The 26,522-nt window shown below is 33.7% G+C and overlaps 1 protein-coding gene across 1 annotated transcript in view; it reads left to right on the top strand.

The window, feature by feature from the left end:
* The window catches only part of LOC139493896 (uncharacterized), a 50,476-nt gene that overhangs the window by 5,961 nt on the left and 17,993 nt on the right, over nucleotides 1-26,522 (top strand). Inside the window, exon 4 of the mRNA XM_071282062.1 lies at nucleotides 7,544-7,633. Within this exon, the coding sequence (XP_071138163.1) occupies nucleotides 7,544-7,633 (90 nt within the window). The remainder of the gene's footprint in view (nucleotides 1-7,543; nucleotides 7,634-26,522) is intronic.

Genomic DNA, 26,522 nt, shown 5'->3' with positions numbered 1-26,522 from the left:
GAAAAAAAAATCCCGAAAATTCGAAGTAACAGGAAATTAAAAAGTAATTGAAACCCCCTCCTCAAACAAATGTACCTCATGACCTGTATTATGCTGAGGTACAATTTTTTTGGTGAAAAAAATATAGAATGCTGGAAGTGTTTCGATGTGCTATTGGAAAATCCTTTGAAAAAAATGGGTAGGGTTCACCAGGCCACGGCTTAGGTAGCACTTCACAGAAAATATAGTTACAATTGAGCCACAGGATGTTGAATAACCTTCCAACCCTGGCCTTCTAATACGTTAGGCCAACTGTTAGTGTCATACATGCAAAACTACAGACCTATCTACGGAGTGCTACCATACTCACATGCTCCCGATACTAGTATGTTGAAGAAGTAATGAATTAAATTAATAGAACCAGAGCCGGATTTAGTGGGGAATGGCGTTGATGAGAGTTTTTAATAGTCTTGATTTGATTGATTGATATACATGGAGTTTTTAACGACACTGACTCAATGACTGGCTATACAACACATAGAAGCTTTTGACGACATTGACTGCCTAAACAGCCCTTTGAGTTTCTCAGTCGGCTATAAAGGGGGAATGACACGGTGTCCGCCCCCTTTTGTTGAAAAATAAATATTGATTATATAGGGAATCACTTGAGAATGACTGGAGCTGGTCCTCTCATGACATTATCAGTTAGTCTCCCCTCTCCTTATATATAAAAAAAATCTGGATCTGCCACTGAGAACAAGTTTAATAAATTAAAAAAAAGAATGTGTCACTAGTATACACGGATGCCCAATCCGCACTATCATTTTCTATGTTTAACAGACCAAGGACTTTCTTTAATTAGTATAGAAAGTCCCTGAGTGGACTGAGGAAATGAGGTAATTCTAATTTGGCATTAAATTTAGAAAGATCATATCATTGTGAACATGTGTACTAAGTTTAAAATTGATTGGATATCAACTTCATCAAACACTACCTCGACCAAAAACTTCAACCTGAAGCGGGACAGACGGACGAACGAACAAACGAACAGACAGACCAGAAACAATGCTGAGAATGGAACATCCAAAGTATATATTTTTAATCTTTATTGCAAAATTACACCCATAAGGGTCAAGCAATATAAACAAACATTGTAATATAAGGTAATCTTATACACTCCCACTCCTGAAACACAAACAAAATTAAAAGTCATCTGATTGCAATCTTATAACTGTTAATACTGATGAAGTCGCTTTATCATTGATTTATAAGATACAAGTTGTGACCTTCGAAATTGTTTTATATTATTTTATTTGTATATTTTCCTATAGACTTTTAAGGTACCTCCGTTGTCCTTAAAAAAATCCCTTCCATAATATCCAAAACTTCATCGTTGATTTGAAAAAAAATGATTTTAGATTTTCGATTATCAATTGAAATGAACCTACTAGAGCCTCAACTTTCAAGCGCACAATCATTACACATCACTTTAACCCTGAGTTGACATTCCACAATCGGTCAGTAACATCACCTGTGTTTATAGTTACAGGGTATTTCCCGCCGTTGGACAATCCCGTGCAGTCGACACAATTGATTTTTAACATTCTCTATTATGAGCGAGGTCAAGTTTTAGATCAAGTTAATTACATATATTTTTAACGTTAATTATTTAATTATTAAAAAAAAACGTATCATCATTTCTTTTCTTTTCTTTTTTTTTTGCTAGTATAGTAAATAAATCTCAATCCCGGGATGTAGATACAGTTAACATTCAACCTGGAAGTGCCTTCTTATAAATGGAGAAACTGTCTTTCACATTAAAATTTAAAAGAATATTATCGCTCAGGCATATTTTAAATTTTGTAATAAGATGATTGATTGTTGGTTGTTTAACTTCCAGTGGCAAATATTCCATAAATGTCAGGACGAACTTAGTTTTAAGATCGAACTCTCAAAAGATAATTGAAAAACAGTAATGATGACAGAAGAACTTTGATACGTGTGAAATAACCATCCAATCTAAGACTTTTAAATATAACTTATTTATATTTCAAAAAGTAACTGATTAGTTTACAAGACGTGCATTGACGTACTTTCATATCTTTAAAATGGAACTTCTTTGTCTAAAAGACAACCCACGAGTTGTCGAAATCCAGTTGCATGCATACTATATACATACATATGCATATTATGCATCGACGATCGTTGTATTACGTAACATACTGCTATACCAATTGACCCCTGATATCAACTAAGGTTAGAACTTCCTCCAGGCCGTTCATTTTATTTTTGTTCCAATAAACGGTTCTTGAATCAATTATAATTTCTGAAGTATTTACGATGAAAGCATTATTCTCAAATCGTCTTACACAATGATAAAATTGTATTTATACCACAATTGAAAAGTAATTTAATAAAACAAATGACAGATGAACTGATTAATTATAAAGATGAATGTATGTCCATATGCTCATATGCTCATATATATATACACATTCGGACTAAAATTCGCAACTTGTTATTATCTCATCGTAGCATATTGTTAATTTTGCTAATATATGCCTTCAACCCCAAGAGGTATAAATGTGCATTTCATTCTGAAAGATTAATAGATCAGCAGGTGATCAAGACCGTTTTATAAATTCCTATTTGCCAATGAAGTTTAAATGATCTGCGTCCTCAGAAATACACATGTATTTTTCCATCTTAAAAGTAAACCTTTAACCCCGAGAAATATATAATCTGTTTCTCTCTAAATTTACAGAAACATTATGTGATGAATTTTTGAAAATTCCTTATATCTCAATCGATTAATGATACTAGTAGTTCTGTAAACTTCTACATATATCACAATCTGTACCTCAATACAACCGTCCCTCACACTTAACGGATTATACAACGATCAATTAATGATTGAACGTCGCTCACGCATAACGGATTATACAACCGACCTTTTAATAACCGTCGCTCACGCATCACTGGTTCTATCAATGACTCAATACACACCCGTTTTATTGGACAAACGGATAATTCCCTGAGACACGGAAAATCTCCGGAGAACCGCAAAATATTCTGTAAAACGGAAAATTTACGATGAACCTCTATTTATTATCCGTTCCGCGCAGATTGGCCAAAAAACACCGAATTTTTTACAAAAATCACGGTGATTTTCCAAATAGGTCTGCCAGTGATACTCCACCAACAAACCCTACACCAATCCTACACTACTGACAACTACCATCTTATCATACTCCACAAACCCACCTAACATCAATTCTTCATTACTGACACGACTATCATCTCATCATACATCACCATCACACCTAACACCAATCCTACATTACTAACACAACTACCATCTCATCATACTCTGCCAACACACCTAACACCAATCCTACACTACTGACACAACTACCATCTCATCATACTCTGCCAACACACCTAACACCAATCCTACACTACTGACACAACTACCATTTCATCATACTGCAGCAACACACCTTACACCAATCCTACACTACTGACACAACTACCATCTCATCATACTCCAACAACACACCTACCCCCAATCATACACTACTGATACAACTACCATCTCATCATACTCCACCAACCAACCTTACACCAATCCTACACTACTGACACAACTACCATCTCATCATACTCCACCAACACACCTAACACCAATCCTACACTACTGACACAACTACCATCTAATAATACTCCACCAACACACCTAACACCAATCCTACACTACTGACACAACTACCATCTAATAATACTCCGACAACACACCTAACACCAATCATACACTACTGACACAACTACCATCTCATCATACTCCACCAACACACATACCACCCATCATACACTACTGACACAACTTCCATCTCATCACACTCCATCAACACACCTAACACCAATCCTACACTACTGACACAACTACCATCTCATCATACTCTGTCAACACACCTAACACCAATCCTACACTACTGACACAACTACCATCTCATCATACTCTGCCAACACACTTAACACCAATCCTACACTACTCACACAACTACCATCTCATCATACTCTACCAACACACCTAACACCAATCCTACACTACTGACACAACAACCATCTCATCATACTCTACCAACACACCTACCACCAATCATACACTACTGACACAACTACCATCTCATCATACTCCACCAACACACCTACCACCAATCATACACTACTGACACAACTACCATCTCATCATACTCCACCAACAAACCTTACACCAATCATACACTACTGACACAACTACCATCTCATCATACTCTGCCAACACACCTAACACCAATCCTACATTACTGTTACATATACCATCTCATTATACTATGCCAACACACCTAACACCAATCCTACATTACTGACACATATACCATCTCATCATACTCTGCCAACACACTTAACACCAATACTACACTACTCACACAACTTCCATCTCATCATACTCTACCAACACACCTAACACCAATCCTACACTACTGACACAACAACCATCTCATCATACTCTACCAACACACCTACCACCAATCATACACTACTGACACAATTACCATCTCATCATACTCCATTAACACACCTACTACCAATCATACACTACTGACACAACTACCATCTCATCATACTCCACCAACAAACCTTACACCAATCATACACTACTGACACAACTATAATCTCATCATACTCTGCCAACACACCTAACACCAATCCTACACTATTGACACAACTACCATCTCATCATACTCTGCCAACACACTTAACACCAATCCTACACTACTGACACAACTACCATCTTATCATACTCTACCAACACACCTAACACCAATCCTACACTACTGACACAACAACCATCTCATCATACTCTACCAACACACCTACCACCAATCATATACTACTGACACAACTACAATCTCATTTACTCCACCAACACACCTACCACCAATTATACACTACTGATACAACTACCATCTCATCATACTCCACCAACAAACCTTACACCAATCATACACTACTGACACAACTACCATCTCATCATACTCCACCAACAAACCTAACACCAATCCTACATTACTGACACAACTACCATCTCATCATACTCCACCAACACACCTAACACCAATCATGTACTACTGACACAACTACCATCCCATCATACTCCACCAACACACCCTACATCAATCATATACTACTGACACAACAACCATCTCATCATACTGTACCAGCACACCCTTCAGCAATCCAATTACACATCCTACACCACCAGCACATCAACCATCCAATCAAACCTTACCATCATAACTACCATCTAATCACATTCAACCAAAATACCTTACACCAATTATACACTACTAACAAAGCTATGATCTAATCCTACTCCAGCAACACATCATACACTACCAACACAACTACAATCTTATCATACTTTACCAACACACTTGATACCAAGCATTCACTAATTAATCTATTAGCCAATATAAAAAGTATAAAACAACAGTGTTACCCACATATTTCAGCCTTTTATAATGCAGGTGTCATTTTGCTTGTAAATAGAGCACAAACAAGAAAAATGATACTCCACAGCAACATATATTACAGTTTTCTTCATGTGTCATTAATATTATGATATTGAAAAGAGCACAAACAAGAAAAGTGACACTCCGCAGTAACATATGTTAGCCTTTTACTTGTGTGTCTTAGTGGTTGTCAATGAAGCACTTTATAGAATAATAATACTCTCATTATCCATGTGAATTGAACATATACCACGAATAATGACACTCCACAGTAACATATGTCAGCCTTTTACTCATTTGTGATATTAGTTGTCAATAAAGCACATAATTGAATAATAATATTATTATTTATGTGAATCACAAAGCACGTAAAATGACACTCTGCAGTAACATGTGTCAGCCTTTTACTCATGTGTCATAGTGGTTGTCATAAAGCAAGTACTATATTAATAATACTCTCATTGTCAATGTGAATCGAACAAAAATCACGATATGTAAGCTTTTTACTCATGTGTCATAGTTGTTGTCAATAAAGCACGTACTAGAATAATAATATGAACTGTCATCATCCATGTGAATCAAACAAAAATCACGAATAATGACTCACCACAGTAACATATTTCAGCATTTTACTCATGTGTCATAGTTGTTGTAAATAAAGCACTTACTAGAATAATAATATGGACTCTCATCATCCATGTGAATCGAACAAAAATCACGAAAAATTACACTCCAGAGTAACGTATGTCAGCCTTTTACTCATGTGTCATAGTTGTTGTAAATAAAGCACTTACTAGAATAATGATATGGACTCTCATCATCCATGTGAATCGAACAAAAATCACGAAAAATTACAATCCAGAGTAACGTATGTCAGCCTTTTACTCATGTGTCATAGTTGTTGTAAATAAAGCACTTACTAGAATAATGATATGGACTCTCATCATCCATGTGAATCGAACAAAAATCACGAAAAATTACACTCCAGAGTAACGTATGTCAGCCTTTTACTCATGTGTCATAGTTGTTGTAAATAAAGTATGTACTATAATAATATTACTCTGAATTGAACACAAAATACGAATAATAGAACTCCACAGTAACACATGTCAGCCTTTTACTCATGTGCTATTAAACTCGTGAATATAGAGCAAGCAAGAATAACAGACATATGGTTTGAGCACATATATTTTAGGAGTCGCACATAAACATGATTATCTCTGAAATAATCAGAGATATGTATGAATAAAGAAACAATCCCAGCTGTATTTTTCAGAATGTATTTTAATATAACAGTTGTACCAGTAATATGAGATATTTCATATGTTCCAAATATGTAGAGTTAGTAAAATCCCTAACACTCTGTTGTTACTTATTACAAGTTAATGACACAGACAAAATTAACTGTAGTTTCCAGACAGATTTTTGAATTATCATAAAGATAGCTTTATTTCTTGCAGTTTGTTTGGTTTTAATGTAATATTTTACATACTGCAATCATTTCGTTAACCATGTTAACAGTAAAATCTCAAACATTATTCATTGATCTCTGTATAATGTTACTTCAAATTTGTTGTTGGTTTAGGTTCACTGGTTTTTAGGTCAAGTATAAATAAGACTGTTCTGCATTGTATAGATAAAATTGATGCAACAGTTACCTATTATTTATTGCATTATACATGTTATAAAGGTAACATTGCAGTAATTTACCTATTATTTATCGTTTTGAATTATATAGGTAACATTAAAATGCAACAATTACCTATTATTTATCGTTTTGAATTATATAGGTAACATTAAAATGCAACAATTACCTATTATTTATCGTTTTGAATTATATAGGTAACATTAAAATGCAACAATTACCTATTATTTATCGTTTTACATTGTACATGTTGTATAGGTAAAATTATTTCAACAGTCACCTATTACTTAATGTTTTACAGTTTTTTTTAAATAAAAGATATACATGTGTATAATTAATGAAAGGTTATTTGATTGTATTTCAGGGTGAGACTCCTTATGATCTGGTAAAAATATACAGCTATGATAATGAAGAGAGAAAAAGGAAGAAGGAAGAAGTGATGGACTTCCTTAAGGTAAATAGTTATCAAAGGTACCAGGATTATAATTTAGTACGCCAGACGTGCGTTTCGTCTACACAAGACTCATCAGTGACGCTCATATCAAAATATTTATAAAGCCAAACAATTACAAAGTTGAAGAGCATTGAGGATCCAAAATTCCAAAAAGTTGTGCCAAATACGGCTATGGAAATCTATGCCTGGAATAAGAAAATCCTTAGTTTTTCGAAAAATTTAAACTTTTGTTAACAGGAAATTTATTTAAAAAAATGACCTTGTCTTATTTTAAAAGATATTCACAGATTATCAGAGACAAAACAGACTTGGTACAAAGAAATTACAATAAAACGGTTGCCTGTAGTTTTCAATGTCATTGTAGTATTTGTTGTCAGTTAACAATGTAAGGTGACAATTCCAAGCTTGTTGCCTAATAAACATGTTGGCATATGTGAAAGACACATGTTTAAAATTTGTGTTCTCATCTGTTGGATGTCTCTTATTTTTTGTGTCATCAGCTTGGTATATCCTAGGTATATACACTACAGTCCAGGAGGACTTTGTCATTTCCACTCGCCCACGGTGGACAAACCAATGCCGTCTACTCTCTGTCCACCGTGGGCGTGGTGCCCACCCTATGCCGTGGACATCCGTGGGCGTAGTGCCCACCCTATACCAAGGACAGCTGTGGGCGTGGTGTCCACCCTATATTGAGGACAGCCGTTGCCATACAATGCCCACGGTATACAGTGGAAAGAAGTGTGCAAAATTGTGGATATAACTCGTGATCTTCGGATACGTTAGATGCTTTTTAAGGGGTTTATTCCAATATAATCTTTTTGTATAGTAGTTTGCAATATTTCATGCACTTTTCATCTTTATAAGAGACGTTTAAGGGTCATAACCTTTACCAGTTCACCGAATGAATCATCAGCTTGGTATATCCTAGGTATATACACTACAGTCCAGGTGGACTTTGTCATTTCCACTCACCCACGGTGGACAAACCAATGCCGTCCACTCTCTGTCCACCGTGGGCGTGGTGCCCGCCCTATGCCGTGGACATCCGTGGGGGTAGTGTTCACCCTATACCGAGGACAGCTGTGGGTGTGGTGTCCACCCTATATTGAGGACAGCCGTTGCCATACAATGCCCACGGTATACAGTGGAAAGAAGTGTGCAAAATTGTGGATATAACTCGTGATTTTCGGATACGTTAGATGCTTTTTAAGGGGTTTATTCCAATATAATCTTTTTGTATAGTAGTTTGCAATATTTCATGCACTTTTCATCTTTGTAAGAGACGTTTAAGGGTCATAACCTTTACCAGTTCAGCGAATGAATCAACTTTGCCAACAGGTGTTAATAAAATTGACAAGTTTGTGGAATGTGGAAGGTTACCGAAGGAGATTTCGCTTAACAACATTTATTTATTTTTTAATCATTAGAGATACAGATTCTCGCATAGTAGCTCGTGGATTTTCTGATTTTATCTTGCCGAGATCGGATTTTAAAATTGAAAATTAAACTGTCGGAGACATTGTACCCACGTTACTTGAGCTTTTGATTGATAACCGGACGTATTTCGTATAATTACGTGGAAATTATCAAGTGCAAAATAACATTCCTTATCGCTCATGCATATTAATGAAAATCATTTTTAAGGAACAGTCATGTAGATAAATGATGTGAAAATGTTTTGTCCTTACAAATATATTATCCATATTAAATCAAGGATACCATTAATTTGAGTTAACCTTGCGGCAGAATATCTCAAGAAGGTTTCCAAAAATTGCGGGAAAATTTGAATGCCTACTCAAATCTACCTACTCAAATCCAATCTATTAGAAAAACTAATTATTTCAAAAGAATGACCACTATGCACTTCCACTGCACTATCATTAGAATACTAGTAGAATAGAATGAATGATATACAAATAGATAAAAATTACATATAACTGTTATACATATATTTGTCGTATTATGAAACCGTAGTTTACAGATTGTCACCTTATTGTAAGCAATCAGCAAAGAAGCATGGATATTGAGCATGTGTACAACATATACAATCAGAATATAGTTTATTTAAATGACATATCGATGCGTATTGCGATCGATGGATTTTTACGAGAAAGGTCACGCTAAGGTTACTTGCATACGGAAAATATGTCGGCGAATTGCATCCTGGAATCAAGCAATTAAAAAAAGTAATCTTCTTCTAAATGTGGACAAGTTAAAGAAATTTCTTCAGAAAAAAGTATATGACAGTACATATGTTTTAGAATGAAAACTACTTATACATTAATGTTATAGTTATAAAAAAACATATGCATCATTTTTTTTTAATTTGAGGTTTCATATGACTTTAATTTAATATATAACAACAAACTAGAGTATACTGATTAACAATATAATAGTTGTTACGGTGAGGTTGAATTCACGGTCATTTATTCATCATCCACACAGGAACTTGTTTCCGGAAAACATGTGTCTGTGAAGTGTACCTTAACCTAACTTTTGGGTATAGAGATGGGATTTTTTTTCGCAGGTAGGTTAAGGCACTTTTAAACGTAAATAGGGGCAAAATGTGATATTTCAAGAATAAAATTGTTTTAACAACAATTCATAAATTGTATTCTTACTACATGAATATATAAATTCAACAACTATCAGTAAACCGAAATTTTGGTCATGATCGCCTAGGTCACGTGACTTCCACAGGGGTAAAATGCCTTAATCAAATTGGCAAAAAACGGGTTACTACACTGAATATAAATCTACAAAGTTTTTTTAAACGAATCCTTGTGCTTTCCAGATGCTAAAAAAGTGCTGCCCGATTTTCAGAAGTGAACATATTAAATTAAAATAATATTTTTAGTTTACCCGGCAGCATATAACGTTAAATTTGTACATAGTTTCGTTCTTAATTTGGTTACTGTTTCATATTCATTAAGCGCGCAGCACTTTTCTATTAGGTAATAACTATAGCTTTCTATTTCAGTTGATTTTTTTGAGAAATATCGTCTCTGGTAACCCGCTTTTTGTGAATTTAGATTTCGTAACTATGGTTTCGATAAATTGTCTATGTCATTCAAGCGCACTGACGACCCGAACAATCATCAAAGAACCGCAACTCTGTTGTCACAGTTAACGATTCTGGAGTATTTACATTATTAAACCTCAACATAAATGGATCTTATTGACAATATCCGTTGAAATCATTTGACCTTTGTAATAACCGACGATAGTAAAACAAGTTGTGCATGTTTGCCGCACTTCTTCAGGTTTCAACTGTATGTAGAAAATCAAATTTTCCCGGAAAAAGAGACTGACAAAATATGTGCAGTTCCACCTTCATACATAATTTGTAATACCAATCTCTATGCAAATGTGGTCCCTTAAACTTTGAAAAGTAGTCTTATAGTGTATATATTGGTTGTCTGAGTTCTAGATATATATGTCAGGGGCGGATCCAGCCATTTAAAAAAGGGGGGTCCCAACCCAGAGTAAAAGGGGGGATTCCAACCATATGCTCCCATTCAAATGCATTGATCATCCAAACAAAGTGTTGGGGGGGGGGGGGTTCCAACCCCCCTCCCCTGATCCGCCAATGTATGTTATGAGTTGTCCTTGGTCCTGTTAGTCAACCATTTATTTTCCTCCAGCCCCAGGTGATTAATGACTATGTCAGACTGTTTATTTTGGGTATAGCTAGATCTTGCTATATAAATCACTGATATTTTGCTAAATAAATCCTTGATCTCAACATATTTAAATCCTTTCTATTAAATGTGGATTGGTAAATTTATGCTAATAGTATGCATTAATAATTATATACATTTGTAAAAGAAAACTAGCAGTTCTGACATATTCAGTTGCAAAATATGTTTGAAAATCAGTAATACAAATTCAATCAGAAGTCATGAAAAGTATAGAGAACCAACTTAATTTTAAATGGAAGATAATTTCTATTCAGGTTGAGGCAACTTCAAAGTTTTCTATCATCTGTTTCTACACAGACATATTTTTTTGGTGGGGGTTGCTCACTGTTGCTGTTGCTGCGTGAGAAAATATTTTCACTTTTCCCCTCCATTTTGTGTTTTTCCAATTCTTACTAGGCAAGGATATTCATTTCCAAAATTGATGTCCCAGTCAGTACTCGCATACAATTACATTTCATCTATCATGTATTTTGTGTATATATCAAACATCACATTTCATTTTGTGACCAAACAAAATATTTTGTGTTGGTGTTTTACAGTTTTAAAGGGACAGTGGCTTGCTTTAATTTGGTTCATGTCTGTAGACATGTCTGTTTTTTATACATTAGGCTGTCAAGTTTCTCAATTGATTTTTTTTTATGTCCAAGCCATATTTAGCCCACTATTCAGTATGAATTTTCTCATTGTCAAAGGAGGTATTTGCCTATACTGTAATTACTTAATTATAAAGCTATTTCATTAGAACTTGCAATTGATGGATAGTTGTCTCAATGGCAATCATACTACATCTCCTTATTTGATATAAAAACAGACAAATTGCATTAAAGTCTTTGTGTGACCATGTATTGCTTACATGTTTCCTGTTGACCCACGCCCCTCTTTAAAAAATCTGGATAAACTTAGAAATTATATAACCAACACTAACCAAATTAGATTTCTCATATATATATATATGTTGATTTTCAACTTTATATTTTTGAAAAATGATTCATTATTTAAAATAAAATCAGTTTATAAAACATGTAAAATCAGGATACCCAGCAATTTAAAAAAAAAACTGTAAATACTGAAAGTGTTGCATGCATCTATTATACTATTTCCAGTATATGATTATTTATTATTGCATTTATTCAAGAATGTATGCCTTAGCTGTTATCTGCTCTTTGGTTGGGTTGCCTCATTGACATGCACATTTGTAACCAAGAAATCCACAGTCTAAAACTAGGAGACTGATATGAGGATTCGGTCACAACTAAATGTTAAACCTAAATAACCAAGCACCATAAACTAGCAGTAGTACACAGAAGATTAATTCAACTTAGTATATGATTTATTTCCAAGACTGGAACTTGTCACTAATGCTGTGACTTCCAAACTTATCTCTTTCACAAAATAGTACAATATCTATATATGAGAATTAAACAATAAGCTAAGATCAATTATTACATAATGTGTTGACAAATATAAACTAGTTATTATCCAGATAAAGAAAGATAAATAATTAAAACAACTCTTTTAGCAATGTCTCTAATTTAAGAAGGATAAATTTAAAGGATTAAGCCCTGAGGCATTATTGTCACTTTGATTATAAAATGTCCATTATCAATTAGATATATATTAACTTATTGTCCAGGTAGAATATATAATATAAAACATAATTAATGATAAACTCTTTGAGTCTCAAACATTAGCATTAAAAACCTAAACACATCTGAAAGTCATTTTAACTCTATCATACATTCCCCAAATTCCATTCTCAATTTTACTAAAAAATGTTTATTTATTGAGATTTATAATAATTCCTCATAAATGTGCATGTTTCATTTCAGTTTTTTATTGCGATATTTACCTAGTCACATTATTCACACTCAATTATTTCTGAATTTTCAGTACTGTACATGTATAGTTTGAGTGGTTTATAATAGGAAAAATGTGTTATGGAACTTTATTGAAGAAAAATATATAAGCGAAGACATTGATAGAAGTGTCATCTGTGTCTTATTTTGATAATGGAAATGGCAATATTTTATGATTACATGTACAATGTATCTGTATATTTAACACGACTGAAAGTATGTTTTCTGTCCAAATACAGTCTAATGGAACATACTTCAAGTTCAACTTTTACTGGGATTCATGTTTAGTACCAAATTGTTGCTTTTATATATGTTTAACTTCTTTTAATATTTCTTTAAGAGTCCTTGTGCATGTTTTGTGTGTTTTACACCAATCAAGTTTGATTGAGCTATTGATTTATTTTTTTATTTTTTCTGCATTGTCTACAGACATGACCGCGTTTGAACTTCGTCAATTGCTGGTATTGATTGATATCTACATGTCATTCATGTTGACCGACACTCTTTACCTTATAGTAGATTCTTTTAAATACAATCATGACAATGTATATTGCAAGAATATAAAAATCCTAAATTTAGCTTGTGAACATGGTGAATGTACATGAAACTTTCCGTAACATTAGAATTAAAAGTACATGGTACCACCTTTTATTGAACAACCTGCATCTCAAACTTTGAACCTGTATTCCCCACTGCATGTTTCATGTGTTTCATTTGTCATTATTTACATAATTTTCTAAGGATTTTTCAAGGTTGAATTTTTTTTCTGGTTTCTTTTTATTGAATTTTGTACTTTAACACCCTCAATTGTTAAAGGCAGTACAATTTTCAAGACAAGCATTTCAGCTAAATGACTATGTTGTATGAAATTTGCTCGTAGTTGTAGGCCTAACACTGACCTTTAGTTTTTTACTTTTACGTCATTTAGTTGCTTGCCCTTATTTGGGAGAGTTGTCTCATTAGCGATGAAACCACATTTTCTTAATTTTGTATGTACCCATACATGTACATGATATTTAATGCCCTTTCTTAATCTGATATATGTTAATGTCACAGAAAAACTCTCAAAAACATATTTACGATCACATGACTATTGTTTCATTGACAATCATGCCACATCTTCTTTTTTATATTTACTATGTCACATTTTATGTGCCAGTCTCTCAACATGCTTAAGCTAAAGCTTATGTTGTTCTTTTTGGTTGCTGTCTGTCATTATTTGTTAATTTGTGTATTAAAAAGGTAGCATAATTCATGTACAAATGTAAGTGTATGTATAAATGCAAATGATAAAGAGTTTTACTCATTGTTGAAAGCTGTACAGTAACCTATAAATAGTTGTGATGAACATGATGAAACATCCAAGAACTTTCATAAAAATCTGAAATCAAATTGGCCTTATTACTCATGAAATTGTAATGTAAGTACAGTGCATAAATAGAAATATTTAATCAAATTCATGTTTTGATACACACGCTTGACAAAAAATTAATAGATGATGTTACTGTTCAAATGTTGATACTGCTGTTCTTATGAACATAATGTAAATTTACAGATATCTATTATAGGTTTCATAACGAGTGAGAATTAGATATCGATTGATATCACCTCGAGTTATTTAATTTCAATAATAATAAACGAGCCTATGGCGACTTTATTATTATTGAAATTAAAAAACGAGAGATGATATCAAGCGATATCTAATTCTCACAAGTTGTTAAACCTATTTCTCTTATGGCAAAAAGTTGTATGTGCGTGGCCTATTTGTTGCGAGTTGTGTTGCTACGGCCGTTTTTCTTTGCAACGCGTACTGATCTTTCTCTTATGGTTGGGGCCTGTTATCTAATTTGTAACAAGTGTATTGACACGTTATTTCTACAATAATTAACAAATAACTGACTTGTTGCGCCTTAAAATCTTCTTTTTATCAAATTTTATTACATTCTGAAGCGGCACAGAAGCCAGAAAATGCCCGGTGTTTATGTATGACACCGGAAGCATACCTATGAAGTCACGTAGTGTAGGGACCAAAGAAGATAACATCTTTTCGCGGAATTTTCTTTAATGAAGATTTTACACTGAAATTATGATTGAAATTTAATTATGAACTTGTTTTGCATTAGAATACAAATAACTGTATTGTATTTGAAGCTTTGCAGACGTCCATCGGTAGTTTTACTGTCGCATACAGAGGGAAATTGAAATTGGAAGTTGTGCCAGTTATAATGCCCTTTGGTCCGTTACATTTACCGTACACTGGTTCCTTTCTTTATTTCTTCGTCCATGATAAGATTTATATTAGATAAAGCAGACAAAATCACAAAAACCGGAAGTAAACAATCAGTAGTCAAGAAAAAAAGTAGTCCCGTCATGACCTTTTCCAGTGAATAATGACCTGATCAATGGCCAATGAAAATATTGGAAATTTACGAGATAAGCCAATCAAATTAACGTAATTTTGATATCACTTTTTCATATCACACTCCGTATGGTGTGATACAAAAATATCTTTTCACGTGGGAGTTAGATAACAGGCCCCAACCATAAGAGAATAACGTTTAGCCCTTTTATGTTGGTCTTCTGTTCGTAATAAATTGCACATGCAATTTTCCACTATACAGGTACAAAATTGTACAACGTACATGTATATGAGCACAAATTCTTTTTAATCAAATTGTACTTGTTTAGATTAATCTCTGTGTGACATGTCTGTGTTCATGTTGAAAACTAGAACTGTTCTGTTACCTTTGGTCATCCTTAACTGCTGTGGAACGATCTCTACGAGGCTGCTACAAGATGTTGAATTACTTTATAGATTACATGAGGTTTTTTCTTTACACATGTTTCCATCTGTAGGTTCCGTTAATTTTACAATTTAACAGTCACTTTCTGCATTCTATCTAAATGGAGGGTTTTCTTTCTGTCCAGAAAAAAACAGGCAAGAAAAAGTGGGTGTCAAAAACTGGATCCTCCTTTCACCTTTAAGCTGAGTCTTACTATATTGTTTTTAATCATTTTTAACATGCTGTTTGACATCACCATGATCACACTGTGGAACGTCTGGTTGGAAAGTTATCTTTACTCCATTTCAAAAAGTTATGTTGCCCTGAACACATGTTGTCCATGTTTTCGGTTCATACATCCTGCAGTCACGTATTGCAATTTTCATGTAAGGCTTATCTTTTGCACTTTTGTTCTCATAATTGTCATCTTGAACCTGTAATAAAAAAAAGTTTGACAATTGTGTACACAAAAAAAAACATCTAGTAAACAGTATAACGGTATTACTGATAAAAATATTTTTCATATATATAAACATGAAGGTATTATATTGTAATCCAAACTTACATGCAAAAATTCTGTGAAAAGTGTGTTAAAAACTTAACAATATCCACCTAACATTTTTGTAAAATAGTCACTAACTATCAAAATAACAAGTTTTTGCAAAATTAAAATAACTCCACTACATTATGTATGTATGTAAATATATGTGCCTGTCTCGTTTGAACATGTTGAATTGTTTTACATTGTTTTACATTGTAATTTCGGTGTCTTTTATAGCTGACTATGCGGCATGGTCTTTGCTCATTGTTGAAGTCCTGTACCGTGACCTATAGTTGTTAATTTGTGTGTCATTTTGTTCTCTTGTGGAGAGTTGTCTCATTTGCATTTATACCATATCTTCTTTTTTATATTAGTTAATTTCATTTAATTCAAACCAAAACGAATTTAAATTATATGCTTGTTTCCAGCCTCCAATTTGAAACAAAAAGGTTCAGGCAGGTAATTCGCCTTTTCCATAATCTATATATAGGACTATGGGTAAATGGTAATCTCATTGTTCGTACACTAAAATGAAAATAACGCCACATCATTGGATGGAATTCAAATATTTAGTACCTGTTAAGCCAATCACAACCTTTTGGTGACACTTTTGAAAATATAAGCCAGAATGCATAAGATTCCGAAACGACAACTCTATTTTATGTCTTATTTTTTAAAATGATTATACAGATACATTTCAGAACAGTGAATGTTCTAATACCAAGCCTATACCAAATTAGCATTAAACAGTAACACTAACCCAGTGTTTACATTCCGCAGGGTCTTTCAGTGTTTTCATGTGATGCTATACATGTATTTCCTGAATGTGATGCTATTTCAGTGGTGGATCCACAAATTTTCATAAGTTAGGGCCCACTGCACTGACTACCTAAGAAGGGTCAACAAATAAATTTCCTCCAGAAAAGGATTTTCCTTTTTAGGCCACACCAATTCATGATTTAGTTTCTTGTTTTACGGATTTTTGGACTCCAAAAATTGGGGCGAGCGATTAAAAAATATTCAATTTTCAATTTTTTTAGATGAAGCATGAACCAGGTGCTCCGCAGGGCGCAGCTTTTTACGACCCCAGTGGTTGAACCCTGAACAGATAGGGCAATTTTTGTCACAATATTCAAGCTTGAAGTTGATTCTGTCTGAAATTGGATTGTGATCCCCCCTGGAGCAATAACCCTTAAACTCAATCCTATGCTTTCCATTGCAGTATTGAACCTTGTAGTACAATTTCAGAGAGATCCATACACTTAAACACAAGTTATTGTCATGATTGTTTGGAAACTAGAAACATGCTTCTTTTTGGCCCCTAATTCCTACATATTTTGGACAATTAACCTAAAACCTAATCCCAGCCTCCCCTTTGTTATATGGTACATTGTGGTACAATTTCAGAGAGATCCATACAATTACACATAAGTTATTGTCTTGAAACTAGAAAAATGCTTGTTTTTACCCCTTTTTGGCCCTTTATTCCTAAACTTTGGCCCCATAACCCCTAAAATGAATCCAAACCTTCTACTTGTGGTTTTAAACATTGCAGTATGATTTCAGAGCAATTGAAATACTTCTACACAAGTTATTATCCTGAAACTAGAAATCATCCCCAAAATCAATCCCAACCTTCCTTGTGTGGTATTGAACCTTCTGAAAAAATGTCATGACGATCTATTCACTTAAACTAAAGTTATTATCCGGAAACCAATGTGTCTTCGGACAACGACATCATACCATTATACGATCCCAAAAATTTTTTGGGGTCGTATAAAAATAAAGGCGAACGATTATAATTTTTTTTTGTAAACATAAAATATTAGATTTTGACAATATTCATGATATTAAAGCTTGATTTATCACAAGTTCGTACCCTGACATTTTTTTAATTTATGAAGTGTTTTCCCCTGTACACCAAGAAATAATTGAATAATTAGATGTGGTATATGTATGTGTGCCAAAGAGACAAATCTCCATCCAAGTCATAATCAGGTTGGGAACCACCCCACAATGTTATAGAAGAGGGACGAAAGATACCAAAGGGACAGTCAAACTCATAAATCTAAAACAAACTGACAACGCCATGGCTAAAAATAAAAAAGACAAACAGAAAAACAATAGTACACCCGACACAACATAGAAAACTAAAGAATAAACAACACGAACCCCACCAAAAACTAGGGGTGATCTCAGGTGCTCCGGAAGGGTAAGCAGATCCTGCTCCACATGTGGCACCCGTCGTGTTGCTTAAGTGATTACAAATCCGGTAAATAGTCTAATTCGGTAGGTCATATTCATGAAAGGGAAGGGGATTGTAGTTACGACGTAAGGAACATATCCGATATCATTTGTGAAACGGTTATTCCATAACGGTCAACCAACTCGTGATGGCGTCCGTAAAATTTACGAAGGGATGATTTCAACTTCACCATTTGGAACTCTTGGTTTAATAGCTTCCTTGTGAGCAGCAAACCTCTATCAAGAAAATCATGATAGGAAATGCAAGCACGGGAATATCGTATCAATTGGGAGATATATACCCCGTATGCAGGTGCTGCTGGAATGTTGCTACTTAGAAATGGAAAGTTCACAATTGGAAAGCTGAAATCATCTCTTTTGTCGTAAAGTTTTGTTTTCAACCGACCCTCATTGTCAATTTCTAGATGTAAGTCAAGATATGAAGCCGACTTAACTGTATCTGTAGTATCCTTTATCTCTAGTTCGATTGGATAGATGCGTTCCACATAGTCACCAAATTTTGAATTGTTTAGTGAAAGAACATCATCTATATAGCGGAAAGTAGAGTTAAAGGATATTGCTAACTTCTTATCTTTCTTCCTAAGAAGTTCCTGCATGAAGTCAGCCTCATAATAATAAAGAAACAAGTCGGCGAGTAGAGGGGCACAGTTTGTTCCCATTGGGATGCCGACAGTCTGTTGAAAAACACGTCCTCCGAACGTAACAAATATGTTGTCAATCAAGAAATCAAGCATCTTGATAATATCAGTTTCAGAGAATTTATAGAATATCCCTTTTATGAGGGGTCATTTAAGTTATTATATATTTTTTGTAAAAATAAACACTTTTTAGTACAAAACGCCTCATATTTTCTGAAAGAACTATATAGTTATCTGGTATTAAATGGTCAAAACATGTCTACAAATTTTGTAATATTTCTGGACTTTAATCAACCACACATATCATTTACTTTTATATTATTCAGAAAGTGTGGATTCAATCTCTTTTAGAAAAGTTGTTTCAAATATGATGTAGTTTTCCTCGTTTTAAGTAAAAAATTCTAAGCTTTCCAAGGATATGTATAGTAGCACTATACAAATCCTTGGTTTATTCTATTTTTCTTTTCTATAACCATGATAACAGTAAAATAACCCCTTACTTGAAGAAGGGTTCTTCCAAACCTGATAATAACAAATTCAAGTCATGTATCGGCCTTTTACACAGGCTAGGGCTATGACCCAGACTAAACAGCAAGCTATAAGGGCATAAGGGACCCCAACATAACTAGTGTACACAATTCAAACAGGAAAACCAACAATCTAATATATATACAAACTGAGAAATAACAGGCTAGCTATGAACCACATCAACAAACTACTGAACGACAGGCCCCCAAATCAATCCTGATGGGTACATAAACATGCAGCGAGTATGGGTTGTTTTGTTCTGCCGGCATACAATATATTTGCAATTGAAGCCAACTGTTCTTTAGAAGTTCTGACAACGAACATATTTTGTAAGTTAGGGGAAGGAAACCAATGTACAGGCATTTTTTCCTGTTATATATTTATATCGGAGTACTCCCACTTGGGATATATAGGTTTATAATTAACTATTAATAAAAAAAAAATACACAAGATATTTATACAGTGTGGTCAGGTGCTTATATAGGTTTTAAACAATAAATACAGGTAAGACAGTGATTTGAAAACAAGTGCTAATATCTTTTTATAGTTTTTACAAAAAAAGATGCGAGAAATGGACATGATTACATTTCCAGTTGCGGGAAGGGGGAACATAAAAAAAAATCCTGTTTTGAAAAAAATAAGTGCGGGCGGGTTGGTCAAACAAGGAATTAAATTGGTGTGACCTTTATACATGTTACTTATTTCATAAAGACTGTAACTAGTATAGCAACAGAATGAACCTTATTCTGGTAGTACAAAATGTTGAACAGAAAGAACTTCTGTAGCTGTCTTATGATATATGATTATGTACACACAAAATGTACACCCTACAGGCCCGTAGCCAGGAATTTCCAAAGGGGGGGGGGGGGGGTGTGTTCGTTGGACTCACAAACTCGACTTCAACAGTCGCAATTCGAATAGAACATTGACTTTAACAGTGCTTATTTGTTTTCAAGGGGGGGGGGGGGGTCATCCGAACCCCCCTGGCTACGGGTATGCCTACATCTCCTTTTATTCATATACATATTAAAGAACTTAAACGTGAAGCATACAGAATAACATAAGGGTATATATTGTATATATAAAATTTACACTTAGGTACAGGACAAATAGCCCAGGTTTTTTAAAACTTCATTTAGGTCTGTCAGAATTTCTATTCAGTAAGTACTACATTTGCTTGTACACTACAGACAAATTAGTATACGTACTATGCAAAATTTTCTTTAGAAAATAAGAATCTTGCCTGCGGCAGCCTAAGAATAAAACATCAATCAGTATACTATACAGTTACAATTAAGTCTTTCAAGTCTTCATGTGAATAAAAATCTACAATTTTTGTTGTTTTAGAACGTAAAAAAACTGACCTTGCATTCATGATGCAGCTTTGTAATTGAGGAAAGTGTAGTTTGTGCATGTATGATCATGCACATACATGACATAGCTAACTTTAGAACATCTGGCAGTGTCTTGCCTACACACTGTCTGCAAAGTTATAAACTCTGTGATATTAAAAGTGCTCACTACAGTTCCTATTAATAATATTGAGGTGGGGTCTTTGTTGAAAATTTAGTCTAGTGTCTTCTTCTACAGATTAAATTTTTTTAGACCAGCAACTTATTATTATAATTGCCAATCTCCTGTCTTATATCACTCGCTCTCAAAAAAAATTATATCCATGATTCATGAATTCAAACAGATTGACTGTCAGCTGGCCAACCATGGAATAGACTAGACCTTCAGTTTTTTTTACATCAACAAGTGAAACTATATATATATATATATAGCATAACAAACTTCCTGGACAGCTCATGGGTATTCTAAAACTTCACATAAATGGCACACAAACACTGTTGACCATGAAAGGACTTGCAATTAAGACAGTTCAGGCATAGTACACTATGCAATTCCTTGGTTCACATGGTTCAGGGATAATTTCTAAAACAGATGAAAAAAAGGGGAAGAATTTCAACCTCAAGGGTAGATTTTTGTCAAAATGAAGATAGTCGGCTACAGAAAACAGCAAAAAGACGACAGAATACTTACTCATAGTCAAGTTATGGCGTACTATTCGGCTTGTAAGCTGAAATCCTTGGGTACATGGGCCATTATTCGCCTCTTGCAACAAAAACATTCCGTCCGTTCAAAACATGTGGGTTTCAAGCTTCCTGTTGAATCGGTTTTCCAAATAAGGAAAACAAGCCACGCCTCCGTTGCGAGATCGACAAGTAGGATTTTCATACAATACAAGTTATGGCTTGTAAAATAATGTGACATTTTATTTTTATTTTCAATAAATTATCATTATTTATCTAATTCTGCATAGTTTATCAATAAAAAGATTAAAATACAAGAGCGATTGACGACCAAAGAAATGAAGCGGACAGCGTCATCACTATGGAGACGCAACGTTACTTATTAATATTCATGAGCATTGTAGTCATCCGATGTTTAGTCAATACATTGATTTCTTTTAAGATTGGTGAATGCTTGATTTCATCGTCTGTTTAAAGACAAAAACGGATATAGATAGTAAAAGGCACTGGAGAAAAAAATGTATTTTTATTCAGGCTTCTACAATAACTTTTTTTCCAACTTGTCCAGTAGGACAAGTACATACCGAAACTTACTTGTCCGAATGAAATTGTAACTTGTCCAAAAAAAATCTTGATAATAACCTTTTTTGCATTTTAAGTTGATTCAACATGTTCAAGGAACAAAATGAATTAAAACAATGAAACAGAATTTGATTTAATCTTTTGAAAGACTTTTCAAATATATGAGTTGAGAACAACTGTCTGAATCAAGTCATGTCACAGGACTTAGGTTCTAGTTTTCATCAAAGCCAAAGTCTCATCAGACTCTGCACATGAGGCAAAGTCGGATAGACCTGTCAATGTACACTCATTGGATTTGTAATCCTGTTTTTTTAAGTTAAATTTTTTTTTATTCAAATACAATCAATAAAAAAAGAAGATGAGGTATGCCAATGAGACAACTCTCTGCGAGAGACCAAATGACACAAAAATTAACAACTATATGTCACTGTATTGCAAGTATTTTTTTTCTACATATGATTAAATATGATTTTGTGAATTTTGTGGTAAATTATTTCTTCTTTTTTATTTGAAAAATATTTTTGTTAAAAAATTACTGGTATGGTATTTATTTTGAAGCAACAGAATAAGGTAGGAAAACAAGGTACTGATTTGTCTTGGTCCCAAAATGTCTTCTTGGTTGCCAAACTGTCTATTAATCATGTCTATTAAAATATGAATCTCACGGTGCCGAACTGTCTAGATCTATTAAACCAACAGTCCTGGAAGCCAAATGTTTCCAGCTGGTGACGAACTGTCTTGTAAAGTTATCTTATCTACAAAGGGCATTGCTGATTCGGATCAGTAAGACTGGTTTCTGAGAATAGTATGCATTTTACCTGTTAAAAAGTACCTGACAAAAAACCAGTTTTAAATTATCGATTGCAAGTGATCGGGTCTTGAGAAATAAAATGTTTCAAAGTTTCAAAGTAAACAGTCAAATTATTACTTGTTTTTATCTTCTTTCCTTGTTTTTTGTTTATAATTACTTTCATCAAAGTTGGATGAAATTTATTTTTTGCAGAATAATTTAACTTGTCCCGTCGGACAAGCTTGATATAGCTTTTACTTGTCTGACCTTTTTTCCCTCTGGTATCGGACAATCGGACAAGCGTTATTGTCGAGGCCTGTTATTGACATAAAACTTTTTGATGAGAAGCTCGAAGACACACTTTGCATAATTCTTTCAACATGAGGTTTCCCGCACACGGCACTTGAGATATGTTTCATTTTTATTCTAACGTTTTTATATTACTTATTTGACCAACATATTTTTTTTCTGAATAGTCTTATGATTTGAAAAAAATACATATGTTTTTCAGAAAGATCTTTAACTAAATAGATTGAAAAGTAATAAATCACCATGTTAAACAAAAACAAAAAAATGTGTGAAAAATCTTGATGAAAGTTCATTTAGAATTTAAATTTACTGCACACAATCATTTTTAACCGGATTTTTGTGACAAAAATGTCGGTTATTGATTTGGGGATGTACGGCGGGCGGTCGGGCAGTCGGGCGGGCGGGCGGGCGGGCGGGCGGGCGGCAATCAAATGTTGTCCGTGCATTAACTCATGAACCGTTCAACCAAAGCTTTTAAAATTTTAATATGTTGTTACTGACAACTAAATGAAGGTCAAGTTCAATAATGGCGATTTTGACTTTTACCGTTCAGGAGTTATGGTTCTTGAAGATTAAAAAATGGAGTTGTCCGTGCATTTACGCATGAACTGTTCTACCAAAGCTTCCCAAATTTAAATATGTTGTTCCTAATGAAAGAATGGAGGTCAAGTTCAATAATGACGAATTTGACTTTTACCGTTCAGGAGTTATGGTTCTTGAAAGATTGAAAATGTAGTTTCCAGTCGTGTCCGTGCATTTATGCATGAACTGTTCTACCAAAGCTTCCGAAATTTTAATATGCTGTTACTGATGACAAAATGGAGGTCAAGTTTAATAATGACGATTTTGACTTTTACCGTTCAGGAGTTATGGTTCTTGAAAGATTGAAAAATGGTTTTTCCCGTCGTGTCCGTGCATTTTCCCATGAACCATTCAACCAAAGCTTTTGAAATTTTAATATGTTGTTACTGATGACAAAATAGAGGTCAAGTTCAATAATGACGATTTCGACTTTTACCGTTCAGGAGTTATGGTTCTTGAAAGATCGTAAAATGGCGTTTCCATTCAGGTTGTTGCATTTACTCGTGAACCATTCAATCTAAGCTTTTCAAATTTTAATATGTTGATACTGATGACAAAATGGAGGTCAAATTTGATATTGACGATTTTCACTTTCACCATTCATCAGTAATGGTTCTTGTGATATTGCCAGGACACAAATAAATGTTAATAAATCCGGTTTGCTGTCGTTGTGACAGCCTCTTGTTTCAAATTATTATACACAAAACGATTATAGAAATAAAAATTAACAGCTGTAACAACAAACAGCAATTAATCAGATTAAAATGTCCAGGGGCAATGCCACTATTACATGTATTTTATCTAATGAGCAAAATATTTGCTAAGATATAGACATTATATTCATTGTTTGTAATAAAAAATATTTTCAATGTTGTGACAAGCATACCTTTAAATAATTATTAAGTGATTTTTTTTTTAATTTATTTATAATTTCTTTATTCATGCTATGTTTTATTTAAATAACTTCATTTCTGAGATGTTAAAATACCCCTTAATGTATTGGCAAGTTAATAAGAACTAATTTCCTCTTCTATCAACACATCTACTGGTTATGGAGGTATAATACCTCCATGTTCTAATCAAGCGATATATGCCTCAATACCTCCTATAGAATTATTTTTGAGAATGGCTGTCTAAGTGTACAGACCAGAGAGATGCAGACTAAATGACAAAACATTAAAATTACTCATGATTATCAAATGCAACGCTTAAACTATGTTAACAAATATTATGATGAAATGTAATGTGTAATTTAATTAATTACTTTAGTAAAGTAATTGTAATTTAATTAATTACATTTCAAAAACTGTGTAATGTGTAATTAGTGTAATTGACCATTTTTGCAATGTAATGTGTAATTTAATTAATTACATTCCAATGTAATTGACCCCAAGTCTGATGCCAACGTTAAACAGATTAGTTACCCATTCATTATGTTTTTAGAGAAAGAAAAACAAAGAGCAAAACTGTTATATACTTAAAGAACAACTATCAATATTTTACCGAATACCAGTACATTTTAGTTTCAACATTGGGGGGCCACCTTTTAATTGAAAACAAAAGTCTTCAAATAAATTTTCGCTAATTTTAAATTACTTGAATAATACTCTCTACGGGTTTATTGGTGGATCCGGAACATTTTTATAATGGGTGCACTTGATGCATCAAGAGGATGCAAGTTACAGTCGTGCTTCAGATTATTTTGCCGAAAACAATTAAAGTTTGTGAGAAATATTACATGTACATATATCATGTATATTATTATGAAATATACACAAAACGTAAAAGTGAATGACTGGTAAACTTTATATATTTTTTTTATTTATATATATTACCATAACTCAAAAGATAACAAAAAAATCAGAAATTAGTGAAACTGAATGGTAGAGCCGGGTTATTTGGAAGGGGCATAACTCACTTTATATTTTATATACAAGTTGCGTATTAAACAAGACGTACCCCTCTGCACTCCCTATCAACTCTGGTACACGTTCTTAAATAATAATGAGCTCTTACTATGTCGTACAGACAACGAACAACTATAGTTTTAATTGTGTTGCTTATTGACGGTGATTATAATTATCAAAATTAAACGAAATCAAGAAATAAATGATTTTCTATTTTGTAAAAAATCCAATGACTTAAAAACCAAATATCTCTTGCATTGCTCATTTCAACTTCATGTAAATTATAGAGTTATTGTCCTTTAAACCTAGTGGCAGGTAGAAAGGCTATTAAAATATGTGTATTAAACTATTTGACAACTGTTCACATGGGG

This window comes from Mytilus edulis, chromosome 11, assembly GCF_963676685.1.
Source record: "Mytilus edulis chromosome 11, xbMytEdul2.2, whole genome shotgun sequence".
NCBI lineage: Eukaryota > Metazoa > Mollusca > Bivalvia > Mytilida > Mytilidae > Mytilus > Mytilus edulis.
The sequence above is the reverse complement of the archived record's forward strand: the minus strand, read 5'-3'. Positions and strand labels throughout refer to the sequence as shown.